Below are 22,370 nucleotides of genomic sequence, written 5' to 3'. Positions count from 1 at the left end.
GACATATTGTGGAAATATCACTTTTTAAAGGCTTTTTAACATATATTTGGGTGTTTGTCTTGCCTTCCGGCCCCAAAAATGTGAGTTTTTACGAGTTTCACGAGTTTTTACGAGCTGTTCCCTCAGTTGTCTTCCAGTGATGTTTTCAAATTTGCATACCCCCACCCCTACCTGGGACCGGTAGAAGGGGCAGGGCAAGTAGTGGTTCATTTGCATTTAAAGGGACAGGCACTGAAACCAGCCGTTCTGAACAGGGCTGTTTAGAGAGGCTGAAAAAAGAGCTGTGATGTTTGATCCTTGGGGTATTTTGACCGAAACATGTCACAGACATGTCTTTAAGACACCTGGGAACTATTTTAATTTGTGGAAAAGGGGGCAGAATGTGTCCCCTTTAATACTGTGAAAGTACCAAAGCCTCAGTCCACAGAGAAATGCACACAGCCTGTATTCAGAAACTGAGCCTTAAAACCAGCCGTCAGGACTTCCTGTCACTTTGTGATGTCACAACAACGCAGTCACCCAAAGCCCCGCCCCCTCACCACCTGGACCCACCTAATCTAACTTTACAGATTTGGTTTCTCTGGGGTTTTTAAGTGAGATCTGCTCTTCTTCTATTTCATCTCAACAGTCAGCCAATCAGAAGAGAGGCTCAGAAGTTGTATAAATATGTATCCTTTCTTTTCATGCTCTAACCTCCTTCTCCTCCTCTTCTTCCTCCAGAGGATCGACTCCCTCCGTCCGTGGTGGTGAACAAAGGCCTGGTGCTGGACGAGAACTCGCTGAAGAAGCTGACCACGCTGCAGCTGTCGGCCAGCGACCAGGACAGCGAGCCGGCCGAGCTCATCTTCCGCATCACCAAGCAGACGGCGCTGGGTCACCTGGAGCACGTCACCAGCCCAGGTGGGTTTCACAGCAAGCAGCAAACAGCAGCAGCAGCAGCAGCAGCAGCAGCAGCAGCAGCAGCATCTGTAACTAGAAAATTTCCTCTCGGGAAATTTTGAATGGGCCACGGGAGCTACTGCGGGTTGTGCCATCTCTGTCAACATGGGAATCAAACCCACGATCTTAAGGTCAAGACAGAGCTGATCAGACAGACACATGATCATCTTTCTATAAGCACTGATATGGAGGAGCTGTAACCACATTAGGTTACCTGTGTGTGTGTGTGTGTGTGTGTGTGTGTGTGTGTGTGTGTGTGTGTGTGTGTGTGTGTGTGTGACTGTAATCACATGAAGCTGGCTCTAGAGTCTGTGTGTGTGTTGTAGTTAGTTAGTAGCTGCATCCTGTGTCAGTCTGATTTAGCTGTGTCTGTGTTTATAAACATTTAAACGAGCGCCAGGTGGATTGTTTATGAAGTTAACGAGCCCTGGCCTGAGGATCAAAGAGGTTACCACGGCGATAGGGGCCCCGCAGGCTGAGACAGACAGAAACGTGGAGAAAAAGAGCCATTTTCTGCCTCTAAACCGGTCTCACAATTAGGCTTAGCATGACAAAACGGTAACTCCTATCAGAACAAAACACAGATCAATGTTGCTCTAAGGACTTACTGAAAATTTCGGTACGATTTGGTGTTTCTACAGTAAATATTTTGGCGACGCTGGCAGTTTTAAAACATCAGGCCGTTCTGCTCCTCTCAGAAAATATTTGTATTGGACTCAATGAGGAGCAGGGACAGACGTGGCCGCACTCAGAGGCTGATTCTGTAAGTTCTGTAAGTCTCTCTGATATTTTGAGCACATGACATGAGAGATAACAAGTTTGTCTTACAAATTCTGAAAAAATTATGTCTGTAGAGTGTAAATTGTGGCCGTGGTGGCAATTTATCCAGAAAAAATACAGAATGTTTCTTCACTCTCTCCCACTCTAACCGATGATGTCACGCACTCTGACACGAACATTCCATGCAATACACACCCATTATAAACTCATAATTTCTCCAAAAATGATCATGGTCATTGATCAGGGATTGATCAAAAACTATATGACCTATCAAAACGTGGAGTAATACGACAATACACAAGACTTGTGTCTACTGTTTAAAGTTTAAATGGAGTCTCTAGGTGAAAGTATGCCTGAGCAGTAGACGTTTGTTAAACTCCAATGATTGGTCTTTTTCGGTCTTTTTTTCCCGCCCGTCCCATTGACTTACATGCAAAAATTTTGCGCAGTAAATCGCGACTTACGTCGCGAAAAATTCGTAAACTGTTGAGAAAAGTAATAGCACACCGATCCCGATCAAGCCGCACGTTTTGATATATAATATGTCCTGCAACTCTTCGAGTTGCAGGACTAGTAGCGAACCGAAAAAAGCGTCCGGAAGATGAAGGAGAAGAATAACTAGAAAAAGATAGCATTTCCTGCAGAAAATGCGTGTGAATGCTGAAAGCAGCTGAACGCTGTTGCTGAAGCAATGCTGAATGAGCTGAAGAAATTGTTGAATCAATGCTAAATTAGTTGACGAAACTGCTAAAGCAATGTTGAAAAGACTAATGCTAGAGTAGAGTAGAGAGTAGATGAATACTTTATTCATCCCTAGGAGGGAAAAAGCTGAAACATATAACTTGTAGTGTGAGATGAATGCCTTTTTAAAGGTAAAAAGCAGTAGAAATGCTAAAGGAAGAAGAAAACATTGAAATTCTGCATGTTTAAATGTAATGGTTAAATAGTTGAAATCTGCAGCTAACCTGACAGGAAGGACAACTGATGAACCAGCACTAACATAGCCGAAGCAATGGCTGAGAATATATTTAAAAGTAGAAGATGTGAGACTTTGTATGAAATGGCTGGAAATTACTTGAATTGTCAAAGAAGAGTTTGAAAAATTCCTGAATTAGGAAAAAAGTTAATGCCTACTGAAATACATTGTAAACTGACAGCAGAAGAACATTGTTGAAGAATATAGATCGAGCATTAGCTGAGGAGTAGAACATGTAAACAGCGGGTTTAATGGTGTGAAATGGTTGAGAAGAGCCTCAGTAGTTTAGGATACGTGTAAAACAATGTGTGATGACCAAAATGGGGAAATGTGTATTTTCAGTTTAAATAGCTAAAGAACTAAATTAACAGAAACAAGTCCATTAACTACAACAGGAAGATAGAGAGGTACATACAAAACAGTCAGACAACTGTAGGAAAAGTGTGTGTGTGTGTGTGTGTGTGGAAGATATACAAAAAGTTCTGACCTGACAACTGTATGAAATGTGTGTGTGTCTGTTTGTGTATGGTTAGTGTGTGTCCATTTGTGTGTGTGTTTGTTGTGTGTGCATGTGTGTCTGTTTGTGTAAATTGTGTATGTGTTTGGTAAGTGGTTGTATGTTTGTTGGGTGTGTGTGTGTGTGTGTGTGTGTGTGTGTGTGTGTGTGTTTGTGTGTGTGTGGTAGTTAGTGTGTGTCCATTTGTGTGTGTGTGTGTGTGTGTGTGTGTGTGTGTGTGTTGGATGTGTGTGTATGGTGAGTGTGTGTCCATTTGTGTGTGTGTGTGTCCATTTGTGTGTGTGCGTGTGTGTGTATGGTGTGTGTGTGTGTGTGTAGTAGTTAGTGTGTGTCCATTTGTGTGTGTGTGTTGGATGTGCATGCATGGTGAGTGTGTGTCCATTTGTGTGTGTGTGTGTGTGTGTGTGTGTTGGATGTGTGTGTATGGTGAGTGTGTGTCCATTTGTGTGTGTGTGTGTGTGTGTGTCCATTTGTGTGTGTGTGTGTGTGTTGTGTGTGTATGTGTGTGTGTGTGTGTGTGTGTGTGGTAGTTAGTGTGTGTCCATTTGTGTGTGTGTGTGACCGACAGACAGTCAGACAGAGAGAATGTGTGTGCGTTGCCATGGTGACGTTGCCATGGTGAGGTTACCATGGTGAGGTTGCCATGTTGAGGTTACCATGTAACTGTTGGCTGGTGGCTTTAAGGTATGGTGGCAGCTTTAACCATAGGCTTTAACTGCTCTGTGACACCCTCAAACAGATCTAATGTACGACAAATCTGTACTTAGTACGAGCAAAAGGTTTACATTTTCCGAACCATAAGACCTTGCTGAACGCGTCCATGTCACTTTGGTGTTTCTAGAGTAAAAATTGTTGATTGGGTCGCAGGTTGGAAACTTTGGGACGTTTAGAAAATCAGCGCCTACTTTTGAATGGGAGTCAATGAGAGGAAGGGAGGGAATTGGCCACACTCAGAGGCTCCCAGTTTAAATTGTGTTCGTCTCTCTGGTTTTTTGAGCACATGAAGAGATCAAGGATGAGCTTGTCTACAAGCATGCCCGAAATTATGTGTGTAGAGTGTAATCTGTGGCCGTGCTGACAGGATAGAGAGAAAAATGTGAGAGGATTTTTAGACCCTCTGTCACTCTACCAACTGCCAACGTCCGAACATTCCGTCCCATTGACTTTCATGTTAAATCTGAATTTTGTCAGAAATTTTAATGATTTTAAAACTATACATATATCTGAAACTGTTGAAGATATCAATAAGCTGAGATATAGCTGAATAGTTGAAAGGTTTGTGAACAGTTTAAAAGTTGAATGAAGTCTGTAGCTGAAAGTATGCTGAAGCTATTAGAGGCTGAATGAAGCAGAAGATTTGAAGAGTTTGAAGACTGTTTCAATGTATTTCCTATGAGAGAAAAATTGCACAAAAAGTTAAATATTTTAAAAAGTATAAATAGTATGAAAGAGAAAAATAATAGCATAAATGTCCTGAAAAAGCTGCACGTTTTGATATATGAATTGTTGAAATAGCACAAAGTATGAAGCCCGGGCACTGGTCCCTGCAGCTATTTCATAGCTGTTGGGACCAGTGCCCGGTGCGATTGCCCGTGGCCCTAATTACTAGTCTGTGTCTGTGATGGTGGTCACAATGGAGGCAGCTCACAGCTCTCATTGATGTGACAGAGAGAGAGCAATTTAACAAGTAAAAGACATCTCCACGCCATTTACGGTAATTGCTGAGAGAAAAAAAAGCAGCATTTTATTTAATGGTGGAGGGAGAGAGATCACATGTCAGTTCAGTCTCTGCTCCTATTTAGTGTCTTTTCACAGGAGATTTAAACAGGTTTTTAAAGATCAATTTATTATAAAACATCCAAAAGCATGATATTTCCAACATATATCATACTTGCATTCACACGTAGCAACATAATCTGACACATACACGGCTATACTTATGTTCTATTATTTATCACACTCATTTTGCGCTTTTACGCACTACTTATGCATTATATGCTTCTATAATATAGTCTCTGTAATGGAGGATAATAAATGCATGTATACAAGGCAACTATGAAAGTGAAGTTAACAGTGTGTGTGTGTGTGTGTGTGTGTGAGGATGAAGCTCTATTATAAGCATAATGTTGTGTTTGACAAAAGACTGAATAAGAACATATTATGTAAAAGAAATGAATTGTATGCGACTCTAAATACTCTATGAATAGTGTAAGAAACAAAGTGATAGTGAAGGTTTGACGCAGAGAGCTAAATGATCAGTTCATGATTGGATATCTTTGATGAAGACGGAAGAGGCTTGTTTTCACTGGCCTGGCCCCGCCAACCCTCTACAACATTATTGAGGTTTTAAAGGGATAGTTCAACATTTTGGCAAATAAGCCCATTGCCATAATCCCTATAGTCATAGCAGTAGGTTCGTTACCTTTAATTGTCAGTGCAAGCTATTTTTAGAACGGCGGAGCAGAGCCACGAGCTGCTCAGAGCTACGCTACGGAGGCTAATGGGATTTCTTGGTTTCCCTCATCAAACACATTCACCACGCTATGAGATAATAACAGAACGTTACCAGACAGAGTTGTTTTAGAGGTAAATTCATGCAAAAAGCACATTGCCTTCAGGGACAGTTTTTCATCAAGCAGTCTCTGCATTTGCCTCTAAAACAACTCTGTCTGGTAACGTTCTGTTATTATCTCATAGCGTGGTGAATGTGCAGGTCACAACTTGTCCACCAGAGCGTTTTGGAGTTGTTGGATTGTGTATTAGATGAGTTTGATGAGGGAAACCAAGAAATCCCATTAGCCTCCGTAGCGTAGCTCTGAGCAGCTCACGGCTCTGCTCCGCTGTTCTAAAAATAGCTTGCACCGACAATTAAAGGTAACGAACTTACTGCTAAAACTAAAGGGATTATGGCAATGGGTTTATTTGCCAAAATGTTGAACTATCCCTTTAAGGCTCAACAGTATGTGCAGACTTTATATATTTAGATGTAAAACTTGTTTTTCTGGGAACATAAAGTTACATTGAGAGTTGATTATCGACCTTGTGCAGCAGCTGAAGGTCGATTCAACTGTTTCCTCCTGAACTTTCAGTTATATTGCACCATCCGCATCGTGAACGACTGAATGTTCAATCTTTAAACGTGGATGAGAGGTTTCTATAGCAACCGACCAACTCTAACCCTGAAAAATATGATGTTAAAGTACAATAATCTCACATCTAAGGAGCTTTACGACACAATGGGCCTGTGGTGAAGCTGTCATCAGAGGAGCGTTTAGACGCATTTAGACCGTAAGGTTTCTACTGCGACCTTCACACATCAAAGGCTCGTTGTAAAAACTGAACAATCTGCCACATCTAACGAGCTCAAGGACGCCACCGCCGCCGCCGCCACCATGAGCCAGAGGACACGAGAGACGATCGTTGCTGCTGAGTAAAGTGAAAATCCACTCGAGAGCGATTACAGCTGCTCTGTGATAACACAACATCTGTCCTCTTCTTCTTCTTATTGTATTTCACCACCTTTAAAGGAGCCGTCTGTGTAAGATGCTACATCTATCTATCTATCTATCTATCTATCTATCTATCTATCTATCTATCTATCTATCTATCTATCTATCTATCTATCTATCTATCTATCTATCTATCTACCTACTATATCTATCTATCTATCTATCTATCTATCTATCTATCTATCTATCCATCCATCCATCCATCCATCCATCCATCCATCCATCCATCCATCCATCCATCCATCCATCCATCCATCCATCCATCCATCCATCCATCCATCCATCCATGTATTGTGTTTCTTTGAGTGGGGCAGAGTTTGGTCAAAGAAAAATACTTGTTCACTCAGGGATAAGTTTGCTGGATTTACTCCATAATTATATTAATCCTGTCTTTGATAATTAACCAAGTGCACACACACACACACACACACATACATGCACACACATGCATGATCGCATACACACACAAACACACACACAAAGAAGGAAGTGTAAATGAGCCTTGCTCCACTTCCTTTCCTCCTTTATCTCTGATTTATTCTAGCTGCCCCCAACAAAACAGACACACACACTTTCCTACTTTCCCATTTCTTATGACACATGCACAGCACACACACACGTATTCAATCTCTCTTACGTAACGTTAACTCTTTATATACATAAATCTAATAACGCCACACATCTCCATTATGTTAAACAGTTTAAATGCAAAACATGAATAAAATTACAATCAGAAGAAACTGAGAGAAGACGGTTCCTGCGACCACAGAAGAGAGTTGATTATCAGCTTCCACCCTATTGAGCGTTTAGTTTCTGTCCCGGCTGAATGGATTCTCCCCCCACACACACAAGGCTGGACGCTCTCGCCGCCGCCGCATGCTAATTAGCTGGATGTTAGCAGCGCTCCCAGTCCACCTCAGAGGCAGCGGCTCTGGGTAATTACCAGCGGCCACTCAGCCGATCTGTCACTCTGTCACGCTAACACACATGGGTCGAGGCTGCTGCAGCTTCCACCGGAGCGGGCTGTCAGCCTGTGAAGGGATGTCGAGGTAACACACTCTCTATGTGTGTGTGTGTGTGTCGTTGCCCAGCGTCTTCAAAAAGCTCATTAACGGGTTGAGGGTTATGATGACTGAGTGAGGGGCCTGATCCACTAAAGGTTTGCTTGTATAAAAACGTGCAAACTTTGCCATAATCCCTATAGTTTTAGCAGTAGGTTTGTTACCTTTTGTCGGTGCAAGCTGTTTTTAGAACGGCGGAACAGAGCCATGAGCTGCATTTTACAGTTTCAGTTTAATTTGTTTGACAAGGAACAATGTACATTACACACTGGAACTTTAAAGGTACAGTATGTAGGAATTGCCCCCATCTAGCGGTGCGGTTGCATATCGGAACGTATTCTTGATGTTGCATTCACGTGAAATCAGGCAGACGTCAGACAGACAACAGACGCTGCATGTAACAGGATAAACAAGCGTCCATGTAAACAAGTGGTCCGCCAGCACCAGGCAAAACAATACAGGCGTGGCGATATGTTGTCATGGTGATGTCGTATTGTTTATCTGTCTTTCCCTCGTCGAGTAAAATAACATCCGGTTGGTTTGCCGACGGCCGTCTGCCTGACTGCACCTGAATGCAACACCAGTGCCTCCGTCCTTCCTCACACTACACAGTGGTGACAGTTTTAACAGGCCGAGGCGACAGCTCCGCTGAGTTTCCGTGGTTACCTTCGGCCACGCTGCCACTGAACGTAAAAAATGGCGATGCAACATGGCCGCCTCGGTTCGGTGCGTCGCCCACTTATGTATTTGTAACAACTTGTAACAACTCATTCTAAGGTACGAGAAAGCTTTCATTTGTATGCGGGTGTGATTCGACTTCAGTGAAATACGTATTTATGAAAGCAATATTTGATTTTTGCTAATAAAAAGCCAAATAAGTTACATACTGGGGCTTTAAAGGAGGTGAAATGGGCCTATACCTCCAACCTGGCCTGGTAACCCCTCAGGAACTTTCATCTTTTTGACTTTTTGAAACAAAGATCTTCACTGAAGTCGTTCAGCACAAGTCCAATTCTGCAGAAAACAAAAACATTTTCCTGCTGCTGCTTGTTCCAGATTAATGGAATAGAAAACACTACGCCAACGACGATGACGACAATGCCCTTTAATATGATGTTTGGAGGAGGAGGGGGAGGAGGAGGAGGGGTGAAAGAGGAAGGGTTTTCATCACTGCCTCCGTGTCCCCTCTCCTGCCAGTCCTGATTATGATGATGTATAAACTTGTCGCTGTGGGAGTCGGTAACGCGAGCGAGCAGCGACCACAGACTCCTGCTGGTTTCACCGCGTCAGAAGCCGACGTGAGGATGATGGATGTCGAGGAGCTTCCTTCCTTCCGTCTCCATTTTCCTCAAGGCCTCTGTGACGTGTTGAATGAGTTATCCACCTCCTTGTGTTACATTTGACCAATTTCAGTAGGAGGGGTTATTTATTTATTTATTTATTTATTCGTATTTTGGAGAAAATAACTTTTTCCTCCATTGCCGCCTGCTTAGGGAAATAACTTTGATGCCATCACTTTTATGGGTTTGTAATGTTCAACAAGTTATTACCTTCACATCAAAGTCACCGGCAGCGTGAAGTGAAAGGCTGAGTATCCCTTCATACGCTGACAGGCGCCACAACAGCCTCTAACGGCCTCGTTTCAAATACAACATCAGTGGTAAAAAAAAAAATGCTGTTAGTTTAAAATCACACACTCTCATTTCAAAGCATAAAAAAAACCTGTCGACACCCATCTAGTATTAATATAGCAATTTATATGATAACATTTAATTTGTCGAACCGTCTGCTGGGAAAATGAAACGGTAGAAAATGAATCCCAGAGTTGGACATGAAAAAAATAATAATATAAGATTTTGACTGAAGTTTTCTCTTTTGGATTCATCACACATACAGTAACTATTTAACTCAGATGACATACATTTAGAGCTGCATTGTCTCTCCCTTTTTTGCAACCGGCTTCTTACAGTGAGTGGTAATAAAAATTCACAGTGCCAGGATAAGGAAATGTATTTCACTTTATAAAACAATTGCCTTTAGTTTCACACAGAGTATAATGTTAGATTGTTGCAATCAAATCTGATTACACTTCCCACTGAGTTTTTAATCCGTTGAGGCGTCGGAGAGCGAAGTGGAGCCGGAGCCTCGTTAGAGAGGTTTAACTTTAGTTTTTTATTTAATTTTTTTTTAGTTTATTTGCTCATTAAAATGATAAAAAGCCAATGAGGAGAAGAGTCAAAGAACGCAGGGTGAGATCTAAGATGAGATGCCAAGGCGCTGAAGGGGAGGGAGGTGGAGGAGGGGGGTTTCATGAAATTATCTGATGCCAAAATAGAAAAGATAAAAAAGCAAAACTTATAATGGGAAGAGACGCTGAAGAATTAGACAGAAAACAAGAGAGTGGACGTCTTAATTATAGGAGGCAGGAAGTAGTTTTTGCTTATTTTGTTTTTGCTGATTGATTGTTCTAACGACAGGCTCTTCTTTTCTTCCCCCCAAACAGGAACCAGGATCAACACCTTCACTCAGGCCGACCTGGCGTCTCGCAGCGTCCAGTACGTCCACACCAGCGAAGAGGAGAAACACGCCGACCAGTTCTCCTTCACCGTGTCCGACGGGACGAACGAGGTGAGTGATGAAAGAAAGAGAAAGAAGATTCTGGGGGTCACTAAGACCTTGATGTTTGACCTTGAGCGTCGAGGCTCTAATGAAAAGGTGGTTTGGGTTCAGATTGACCACACACCCTGTAGTTCGCCGCCTTCTGTCGCAGCGTATTGATGATTCTTGGCGGTGCACGGTGACTCTGTGATCATCTCAACCTCTCAACCTCAAACTCATAAAATAAAACCTCTGAGCACAAACCAGTAGGAGTTACAACTGGTGAGCTTTCACAGAGGAGTATTGATCATCAACAATGTCTTTACTGTACACTGCACAGAAACTATTGGTCGTATGTTTGTAGCATAAAAATGATCTCGACGTCACAATTAATTACGATTATTTTGTTGGTTACAGGTTCTGAATGTTGGTTTTTACATTCATTTTTGTTTAATTACCCAGTCCTACTATTAATAGTTGACGATTGACTCTTAAAGCCGATCTTTTCCATGTTTGAGAGTGAATCAGCTGCTGATACCTGGTGAAATGTAGCTACACCCCAGGGCAGCGACCAGGACGACCAGAAACTTCATCCACATTCACTTTTTAAATGTCGTGCTGATCATTTCTGACGCAAATATCTTAAAAAACATAGCCCGTGAACCACTTGAAGCGATAGTTCAACATGTTGGCAAATCCCTACAGTTTTAGGATTAGGTTCATTACCTTGCTGACATTGTTGGTGCAAGCTGTTTTTAGATCGGCGGGGCAGAGACGCGAGTTGTGCCTACTTTCGCCTTTACCTCATCAAACTCATCAAATACACAATCCAACAACTCTGAAATACTCTAATGGACGAGTTGTGACCTGCACGTTCACCACGCTATGAAATAATAACAGAACGTTACCAGAAAGAGTTGTTTTAGAGGCAAATGCATAGCCAAAACTAGATTTCAGACACGGCTGCTGGGCAGTGTGTGTTATTTGACATAGCGTGGTGAATGTGCAGGTCATAACTTCTTCATGAGAGCATTTTGGCGTTGTTGGATTGTGTATTTGATGAGTTTTGCAGGAAACCCTGATCTAAAAAAAGAAAAAAAGCTTGCACAGACAATTAAAGGTAATAAACCTACTCCTATTATGGCAATAGGCAAATTTTTGCCAAAATGTTGAACTATCCCTTTACGAAATGTTTGACTTCACAAGGTCTTTTTGGACCACTGAATTGAAAAATATATTTTAAGAAATTCACCTGCAGAACACACGAGGTCACCTGCTGCTCTACATCTTTAATCAGCCCGGGACAGAACCAGGTCATGTGATCCCTGAAGATAAAGCAGGAAACATGTCCAACTTTTTAATGGGATTTGGGACCAAGTTGAATTTAGTCTTAAATAAGTCAAATTAAAACTTCTTCCTTCTTTCTAAAAACCTGAAATATTCAGCAACGACCCTTTTAATGTAAAGGCTACAGTAAGTAAGGGGAGTTTTCTGATGCTACTATATAATATAAAATATAGATAATATGAATGAATATATACCAAATGTAATGAACTTTAAGCTTTCTGAGCGGTGAGGAAGTGCTACCCCACTCCCCTCCCCTCCCCTCCCCCCACAGTCCTCCTCATGCATAAATCTGCCTTGCTAATCCCAACTAATGAGAACCACAAGGACTTGAGTAAACATGTGAAAAAGGTCATTTGGCCTTCACGCCTAGCTGACTGCAGTGTGTGGAGGCTTTTGTGGACGTTGTAGTGGTTGGTGTTTGTGAAGTGGGTTTGGTGTTAACTCTCAGCTCTCCAAGTTGGAGTGGCTGCATTTAGTGAGTGAGTGAGTGAATGAGTGAGTGGTTTGAATTAAAAAACGAGTTATTTAGCATTTTCAAGTGATATTACAGAAGGAGAAGAGTCTGTGACTGCAGTTTTGTGAGTTTTATATCTTTCATGTTACAGACGAGGTGTCGTGCAGAATAGAAAGTGACGACAGTTTTTCTCACCACAGTGAAATAAACTCAGCCCGTGACAGGTTTTATTTTACACATTCAGCCCCACTGCTGCAAATGAAATGCATTGAAAATGACTTAACAAATCATCTGAGTCTCATATCAAATAATTAAACAAGCTAATAAGAGCAACCAGTAACACTTTATAATAACTGTGCACTTGAAAGCATTAGTTCATTCATCCTAGCTATGTATTGACTTATAAACACAGTCATAAATGTTAAATAAAATAATCTATAATGCGTTAAAAGATATGTTTTTGATGTTTTATAAAGTACTTACAATACCTAACAATCTGGATCAATCATGACTTGCAGTATCAATACTGTAAGTGTTGATAAAACAAACACAATTGTTGACACACTCACTAATCAAGTAGTAAATGTCTAAATCATAAAGCATAAATATTTATTTAAAGTTTGTTAATCATTTACTGACACTTAAAGCAGAAGTAAGTGGTCCGGTCGTTTTCGCTAATGCTGCGTTCCAGGCAGGCTTTTGAAATCGTAAATTACAGCTTCAAGTCACAACTTACGACTTTGTAGCGTTCCAGGCAACCCACTCGTGTTTTTCCGACCTGTTTTACCGGTGAAAGTCACTATAACGGCCACTCGTAACTTCCGACCGGTGAACTCGTACCAGATCGAACTGGTACCACTTCACGGTCGGAAAAATACGAGTTTCCTTGAACGCACCATAACAGTCCTCGTCCCTACGTCGCCACATTCACGGCGTTCCTTGGCTGCACACACAGCCCTGCATGCCGTTCTCTCTCCTCATTGGATAAAAACTGTAGGATACGATAAATGTTTTCTCCTCGGCTCAGAGCAGAGCAGAGTGACTAACAGACCCGTGTTTCAGTCCAAACACTCTATGTAAGTGATTGCTGTCGGAAGATATAACTATTTAAGACTTATATTAACACAAATATATCACTTACTTCTGCTTTAATAAATGATCTAATGAACCACTGACATCTAAATAACTTGTTTATAAATGCTAAATCCATCATTTATTCATATAGTATATATATACATATATATACATATATATATATATATATATATATATATTAGCATTGCTATAGGAAATAAAGTTAAAATAAAGTTTTTTGAGATTGTGTGACATATAATCCAATGATATTTTGAAGGTCAGATTCAGGAGGTTTTTGTCGCTGTAGTTGTTGCTCTCTTTCATTCTTCGACTTTGAATAAAAAAATCCCGTCCTAAAGCAGCTTCAAACCAAATGTTTGGAGACAAGATCCAGTTCTCATTCAGTGCACAAACACATCCAGTGCATGTTGATATGAGTGTGAATACAAATCAGCTGCGTATCCAAAGTTGCTATGTTTTGAGCACAACATTATACCTGTAAATATTGCATCGAACTCAAATAAATCCATCAACGAGCTTCATCGTGGCCTCATGTGTGTGTGTTTCCTTCAGGTCGCCCAGACGTTCTACATCACCATCAAACCCGTGGACGACTCGCTGCCTCTGCTCCAGGTCCCGGGGATGAGGGTCCAGGAGGGCGTGAGGAAGACCATCACCGAGTTTGAGCTGAAGGCCACGGACGCCGACACTGAGGTGACACTGTTTGTTTATGTATTTGTATTTGTTTGACAAACAAATCAGCAATGTGGGCAGGACTAGTTTTTTCCAGTTACGTCTTCTGGCTAAAGTTAAAATGTTTTTAAGCCGTCACGACTTTGAGAAAGCCACCCATGCTCTAATCAGTTCAAGATTAGACTACTGCAATGCACTTTATGTCGGCGTCTCCCAGTCTTCTCTTATTTAGTCGCCTTCAACTTGTGCAAAACGCTGCTGCCCGTCTTTTAACCAACACTAACAGACGTGTGCACATCACTCCTGTTCTTAACTTCCTTCATTGGCTTCCTGTCCTTTATAGAATTGATTTTAAAACTTTTAATGTTTGTTTTTAAAGCTCTTAACAGCCTCGCCCCATCTTATTTATCTGAGCTTTTAACCGCCCGAAATCCTGGTCGAGCTCTGAGGTCAACTAACCAACTTCAGCTGGAAGTGCCTCGGTCAAAATATAAACAGTGGGGTAAATGGTAAAAATGGTAAATGGTCTGTATTTATATAGCGCTTTACTATACCTGAACGATACTCAAAGCGCTTTACAGTACAGTCACACACACATTCACACACTGATGGCGGAAGCTGCCATGCAAGGCGCTAACCACGACCCATCAGGAGCAAGGTGGGTAAGGTGTCTTGCCCAAGGACACTATGGCAGCAACCGGGAGAGAGCGGGATTCAAACCTGATCATTGGACGACCCGCTCTACCACCTGAGCCACTGCCGCCCCGAGCCTTTTCTGTTGCTGCTCCCAGGATCTGGAATAAGTTCCCCGCCGAGATGCGTCTCATTTCTGACCTGGGCCTCTTCAAATCCAGGCTAAAAACCTATTTATTTAGGATGGCTGTTAATACCCAGTAGCGTGATGACACTTTTATCTTATTTAATCTTATTTTTAACTTATTCGATTTTGCTGTATTTTATTGCTTTCACTTGTTTTATTGTTTTTAATTGTTTTTATTTATTCTTCTTTTTATTATCTGCTGTAAAGCACTTTGGTACACCGAAAGGATTGTTGTAAAGGGCTGTATAAATAAAGTACATTTACATTTACATTTATTAGGTCGGCTTTTGGTTTTAATATTCGTGTAACCATCTGTTCCCGTAACAGATTTTTTTTTGCTGAGTAACAACAACTTTCCAAATCTTATTTTCAGTTGCTTTAAAGAAAGAGTCTTACACTGTTAATTCCATCAATCTGTGATGTGATGTGCAGTCCACTCCAGGAGGGATTATGTGATTATTGCAATTTCCTGTTTTGTTGGACAAACTCTCGTAGAGTCTGACCGGCCTCGCTTCACTGCAATTAGAGATTTTCCCGCTAAAGGACTAACAGCAACTGGATGATATATATACAATCTGAGATGTTAACGCTTTCAAACCTTCGCTCTTTCTTTGGATCCAGGCGGAGTCCATCGTCTTCACCGTCGTCCAGCCCCCTCGCCACGGCACCATCGAGCGCACGAGCAACGGGCAGCACTACCGCCAGACCGGCAGCTTCACCATGGACGACGTCTACCAGAACCGCATCAGCTACAACCACGACGGCTCCAACTCGCTCAAGGACCGCTTCACCTTCTCCGTGGCCGACGGCACCAACCTGCTCTTCATGGTGGAGGAGGGCGGCAAAGAGGTGACCGCATCTGTCCGTGTGTGTGTGTGTGTGTGTGTGTGTGTGTGTCATTTTTACGACAACACAAAGGCCAAATTTGTAGTGTGTGTGTGTGTGTCAGGGAGCTTCCTGTCATTTTTATTGCAGCTAGATGATTGAATTAGAAGAGTTAGGGCATTGGTGGGAGTCTGACTCTCTGTGTGTGTGTGCGAAGGTCAGTGTTTGTGTGTCTGTTTGTGTGTGTGTGTGTGTGTGTGTGTGTGTGTGTGTGTGTGTGTGTGTGTGGGTAGCCACTGCTCTGACCTTTTTTTTTATGACAGGAGTTGTGAATCAGCATTTTGCGTGTGTGTGTGTGTTCTTATTTGTCTGTCTTTGTGGGGACTCGGTCATAAAACTACAGAGTGAGGACCTTTTTTAAAAGTGAGGACATTCTTGGAAAGTTAATACATTTTTTGCTAAGTTAATTTTTTTAAGGCAATTTTTATTTCTTTATTAGACAGGACAGTTAAAGCAGAAGTAAGTGGTCCGGTCGTTTTCGCTAATGCTGCGTTCCAGGCAGGCTTTTGAAATCGTAAATTACAGCTTCAAGTCACAACTTACGACTTTGTAGCGTTCCAGGCAACCCACTCGTGTTTTTCCGACCTGTTTTACCGGTGAAAGTCACTATAACGGCCACTCGTAACTTCTGACCGGTGAACTCGTACCAGATCGAACTGGTACCACTTCACGGTCGGAAAAATACGAGTTTCCTTGAACGCACCATAACAGTCCTCGTCCCTACGTCGCCACATTCACGGCGTTCCTTGGCTGCACACACAGCCCTGCATGCCGTTCTCTCTCCTCATTGGATAAAAACTGTAGGATACGATAAATGTTTTCTCCTGGGCTCAGAGCAGAGCAGAGTGACTGACAGACCCGTGTTTCAGACCAAACACTCTATGTAAGTGATTGCTGTCGGAAGATATAACTATTTAAGACTTATATTAACACAAATATATCACTTACTTCTGCTTTAAGATAGATGTGTTTTATGCTTCAACCACTGGTCTGTCACATTACGCTGGAAAGTGAACACGATTTTTTAAAGTAAGGGCATTTTAAATAGGGAGGTCATTTTGGAAACTGGCGAACATTTGTGGAAGGTTAGGACATCTTTTAAAAAGGATGGTACGAATAGAAAAAGATGATATTTTTGAAAAGCAATGACATTTTGGAAAGTGAGAACTTTTTTTTTTTTTTTTTTTGAAAAGCCAGGACATTTTGTCAAAGTTAGGATGGTTGTGGAAAGTGAGGAAATAGGTGAAACATTAGGACACTACTGCAAAGTGAGGACTTTTATTTGACAAGTGACACTTGGAGTAGGTGAGGTGATTTTTTTTTCTGTCGAGCAATGACACTTTTGCAAAGTAAGGACATTTTCAAAATGAAAGGGCAATCAGTTAGGATATTCTTGGAAAGTTTGGACCTTTAAAGGGACATTGTGTAACTTCTCCTGTTATCTATTCTTGAAAATCGATTATTTCGTCCAAAAGTCTGTTTTTCATTAATCAGTAATCCCCCCCATCAACAAACTGAAGTGTTCCTTTCAGCTCTGAATTATCCGTTCATATCATTCATATCTCCATGGAGCGGGTAAGCTCGGTGCTGGCTGCCATGTGGTGTCGCCATGTTTTTACGTTCAGTGGCAGCGTGACGGTAGGAAACCACGGAAACTCAGCGGAGACGCCGGAGCTGTCGGCTCAGGTCGAGGTGGCGTCTGTGAAAAGTCACCACGGTAACGCAGTGAGGAGGAACGGAGCGTTACACTGATGCTGCATTCACCTGCAGTCGGGCAGACGGCCGCTGTCGGTAACAAACCAGATGTCATTTTAGTCACAGAAGTCGAGAGAAAGACGGTAAAACGTGGGTCAGGTAAACAATACGACATCGCCATGACAACATATTGTCACGTGTATTGTTTTGCCTCCTGCTGACGGACCACTTGTTTACATAGAGGCTTGTTTATGCCGTTACCTGCAGCGGCTGTCGTCCGTCTGCAGTCTGCCCAATTTCACGTGAATGCAGCACGAAAAATACGATTGAGTTGCTTGCGATATACAACCGCAACGCTAGATGGGAGTAATTCCTACACAATGTACCTTTAAGAAAAGTTAGAAAGTCTTTGGAAAATGACAGCATGTTTTGATTATGAGGATGATGATGATACCCCCTAAGTATTTTTTAGAAACCTGCAGATGTGAAACTTGGAGAACTGGAGAAAAAGCCTTAAAACTTGTGTAGCAGAATTCAGTATTTTCCTGTTTCCCGTCCTGGTAAACTGAGCTCATAAATCCCTCAGACTCATCCCGCCATGGCCTCGTGGTCCAGTGGTTATTTTCTGGGCTCGAGCAGAAGCCACTGGTTTAGTGGGGATTAGACGAGGGTCCTCACAAGGACGGCAATGAGTGTGTGTGAGCGCATGTGTGTGTGTGTGTGCTGTTAATGTCAGCTTTATGGTGGTAGTTATGAGCAACCCTCAGGGCGAATTGACTCCTCCGCTTGTCAATTTAGCCGTCCCTCTCAGCTGCCCCCTCCACCACCTGCTGTCTCTCCACTAATAGTTCTTATGATTAAATTGAATGACAGCAGGAAAATATTGATATCAACCATCACACACACACACACACACACAGAAACACATACACACACAGAAACACACTTCTCAGGCCGGTGTTTATTATCTTTTCCATCACCTGAGGACTTTTGCTTCAGTGGTCACACGTGTGCTCTGTGCATGGGTCCGATGATGGTTTTCTGTCTTACTGCCGCGAGCGTCTGAGGTGAATTTTTTTTTTTTTCCCACCGGAGCCGCCGCTCTGTTATTAAATAATGTATGAGCTCCTATAAACCGTGTGGATGAATGCATCTTTCAAAGGGCACATGTCAAAGTTGGCCTTAACGGCATCTCCGGTGATGACAGGCTGCTGCCGCTCGCTCCAATATTCCCTCATGTACCGTATAACCGGCAGACGAGATGTTGTAACTAGTAATATTGAAGCGGTTTGTCTGATTTTTACATCCTCAATCCATAAAGTAATAACCAGTAGAGCTTGTTTCTGTGCCTGTGACATTCATGAAGCGAAGTGAATGTCACTATCCACTAGGGCAGTCGGCCTCATGTCTGTACTGTAAAACCTGAGGGACAGATTAACTCAGAACCCGGTTCAATAAAAAACAAAGTTGTTTCCATGGTGGTGGAAATGAAAATGTTTTTTTTGTGTGACACTTTAACAAGAACGTTGGAGATATAAAAAAAAAAATGTCTCCAAGGTCCTATCCTTTTAGTCTTCTCCTGTCTTTTATGTGAAGTGTTGATCCATAGTGAAGTTTTCCATCCCGTCTCTCATATCGAGCTTCTCTCTGGAGCTCTAATAATAACAGGTCGGTGTCAGCCAATCAGAAGAGAGGAGGCTCAGTGCTTTGCTTCTGGTTGGCTGCAGTTTAAAGGTACAATATGTAAGAAATCTAAAGCAATTGGCTGTAAATTCATTCTAATAATATGTCACAGAGACTCAGCGTCAGTGGCATTTCAGCCTCCGGGTTGCCAGTTAAGCTTCCACTGAGCTGCAGCTACGGCTGGGAGATAAAACGAGATCGTGAAAAAAAAGATTGTTTTCTATTATCGGTTATTATGGTCATATTTCCTTGATATCACACGGTAGAAATAAGCGGCTTGTCGCTCTGCCTTTTGATACACAGCTTGCTGTTGTGAGCATATAGTCTAGTTAGTTTGAGCTAAAGCTAAAGGGAAGAATTACAAAGTGAAAGTTAGAAAAGAGGGAGGAAATGTGGCGAAATGAAACAACGCGCTGCTATGTTTTGAATTTGACTGCAGCAACAATTTTGGCCACATTCTTACATACCGCTCCTTTAATGAGTGATCCAATAAGAAAATAGAGCAGATTTCAGAATAAAACACTCAGAAATATCAAAAAATCCTGCGAGTTGTTGGATGGTGGGGGGCGGGGCTTTGGGTGACTGCATTGTTGTGACATCACAAAGTGACAGGAAGTCCTGACGGCTGGTTTTAAGGCTCAGTTTCTGAATACAGGCTGTGTGCATTTCTCTGTGGACTGAGACTTTGATACTTTCACAGTATTAATATAGAACCTAGAGCTGCTTTATAATCACACTACACATGGACATCTACCTTGTTATACAATGTTAAAACCACATCCCTCACCTCTAACCTCTCCAGAAAAGGAATATCCAACATCTTTGTAAACTTACTTTAGATTTCTCTTTGTGTTTTCCAGGTCGTGACGGCTGCTCCCCAGAAGTTCAAGATCGATATTCTCCCCGTGGACGACGGCACGCCTCGTATTGTCACCAACCTGGGCCTGCAGTGGCTTGAATACATGGAAAACAAGGTGCAAATCTTGGTCACACTTTTCCAAACATCCCCTAATTTGATTTGTTCTGTTATATTAGGATGTTTAAGAGTCTAAAATAGGAGTGATGAGCCCAGAGAGGGAGTTTATCTTCTAGTTTCTTGACTTTAATCGGTCATTGACAGAAGGACACTTCAGAAAAGGTGTGAATGAAACTCCTTGAAACATAATTTGTAGGTATCTGAGAAACAGCAACATAAAGGAGCAGTATCACCATTAGGTAAATAAGCCACTTACTCCCCCTGCTGGTGTAAAGAGCTCATCACAATCAAACCCATTCATTTCTATTATAAGTCAAGGCCACTAATCACTGAGTCACTGAGGCAAATTATCACAATGTTAAACTCCTGCAACAGCATTGAACAACTGGGAATAAAGCAAAGACTTAAACACTTTATCAAGATTTTATCAGATTGTTAGGGTGGAAGTGGTGACAGCCATTTTTAGAGACAAGTATATAACATGAACTAGCAAACACAGCTTTTATACCCTGAGCTCATCGGCCTTTAAAATACACAAACTCAAAGAAAATGGACAGATGGTAAACCTCCTAGAGAGGCGTTAATGCTCCAGGTGGGTGTAACTGACCAATTCAGTCTCAAGGACACTTGAATCACAACGACAGCTGGAGACCAGCCCCTCCACTCAACCACACACTTGAGCTCTGGGGGGAAAAAAAAAGCGACACATCTTAATTTTGCATAAAATCTGTGAAAACACCACGTAACGACGCGGTGGAGCCGAGCCGACATGGCGGTCGGGTCGTTTAAGATTACGTGAAATCCTTTTTGTTTATCAGCAGTAGAGGAGAAAAAGGAGCTCACTTTTATGTCGGTGTTTATGTAAAAAAAAAAGAGTAACGGTGCGTTCAATGTCCCTCAGGCCACAAACCTGATCAGCAAGAAGGAGCTTCTGACCATGGACCCGGACACAGATGACGGACAGCTGGTGTATGAGGTCACCACGGAGCCGAAGCACGGCTTCCTGGAGAACAAGCTGAAGCCTGGAAACCCCGTCACCTCCTTCACACAAGGTACCAGGATCACCTTCTGTTTGGCTTCGTACTACTGGTGCTAGTGTTTTTATATTTTATAAATGCTAAATAAGGATAGCCTGACAAGCCAGACTATATCATTAAAATGTATAGTCTGGCAACGACCGGTAGACCTCGACTCAATCCAGGGGGCGGGATGAAGGCTGTCTTTCAAACTGCCTCTGCACCAATAGGGTAGCGCTACGACCAATCGGAGCAAAGAGCAGGATGACGTAGATAAAATTTTTCCCATATCCCGTCGGCAAAACACCAAATACATCCTTCTTCAAAATGAATGACTTCAGTGCAGTTTCTTGCTCAACTTTTAAAGAAAATGACAAGTTTAATTCTTTCAAAGTTGATGCCAACGCCGATTCAAACGATTCCTTTGCCAAAGCCATCTTGTCATGTTTTTTCACCGTTGCAAGTATGTCGTCATCGCGTTAAGCCCGCCCCACGACTCTCTAAACAGATAGAGCGCTGTGATTGGTCAACACAAACGGTGTTCGAGACTCAAAAAGTTCCTATGGCTCGTTTCTAGACTGACCTGCAGAGCAAATATATTTGCTGCCGCTAGGGTGCGTCGAGACTTCTAGGCTAAAATAAGGATAAAATTGGATAAGAAATATTTTTATTATCAGAATCTGAAACCAAAGTTTGTGAGTTTTTCTTCCAAACGTCTGAAGTCAGAGCTGCTGGAGAAGGAGAAAAGTTGAGGAGTCGAGGACGCAACGGGAGCAACAAAAAACTTGTGCTTGTTCAGTCTGTCCGTCGTTTCTTCTCTGAAAGTTTTCTTCAAAGGCACCTCAGCAGGTGTGGGAGTGTTTTGGTGTTTGTTTGCTTGTTTTTTTTCCTGCTTGCCCAATTTGCAGTTGCAATGAATGAGCAGCCTGTTTATCTTCACCTCTGGGCTGCAGCCAAGGATCAATGTCAGCTCGCTTTTGTGAAATGTTGATCCTCCAGGCTGGAGAGCGGCTGGAAACACTCACTTTGATGTGTTGAATTCACGATTTGCAACTTGTAAACATCATTTTCTTAATGATAACAAATCCAATAACCGAAATAAACCTTTTACGCCTTAAAGGAGATTTTAGAAAATCTGAATAAAGCAGGAAGGATTCGCTCATATGAACTGTTGACACATCCTCTCTCTCTCTAAGTGCGATGAGATAATGTTGTTTGTTCTGTGTGTATTTGTGCATATATTTTGTTACCTGTTTTTTTTTTTTTTTCTTCCTGAAGGTCTGTTTTGCCGTTTTCTGGTGCAGGGGCTCTCATCCCTCTTTTTTTTTTTGGCTCCCTGCTCTCAAA

The 22,370-nt window shown here is 42.1% G+C and overlaps 1 protein-coding gene across 2 annotated transcripts in view; it reads left to right on the top strand.

The window, feature by feature from the left end:
- The window catches only part of fras1 (Fraser extracellular matrix complex subunit 1), a 341,854-nt gene that overhangs the window by 293,948 nt on the left and 25,536 nt on the right, over window positions 1–22,370 (top strand). For both annotated transcript variants that reach the window (XM_085785897.1, XM_085785896.1), the window contains 6 exons: window positions 721–900; window positions 10,286–10,410; window positions 13,829–13,969; window positions 15,390–15,617; window positions 19,892–20,005; window positions 20,909–21,059. In XM_085785897.1, coding sequence (XP_085642023.1) covers window positions 721–900; window positions 10,286–10,410; window positions 13,829–13,969; window positions 15,390–15,617; window positions 19,892–20,005; window positions 20,909–21,059 — 939 coding nt within the window. The remainder of the gene's footprint in view (window positions 1–720; window positions 901–10,285; window positions 10,411–13,828; window positions 13,970–15,389; window positions 15,618–19,891; window positions 20,006–20,908; window positions 21,060–22,370) is intronic.

Source organism: Trachurus japonicus, chromosome 9, assembly GCF_045865225.1.
Source record: "Trachurus japonicus isolate A0001 chromosome 9, Traja_1.0".
NCBI lineage: Eukaryota > Metazoa > Chordata > Actinopteri > Carangiformes > Carangidae > Trachurus > Trachurus japonicus.
Note: the sequence above shows the minus strand (reverse complement) of the source record. Positions and strands in the feature narration are given on the sequence as shown.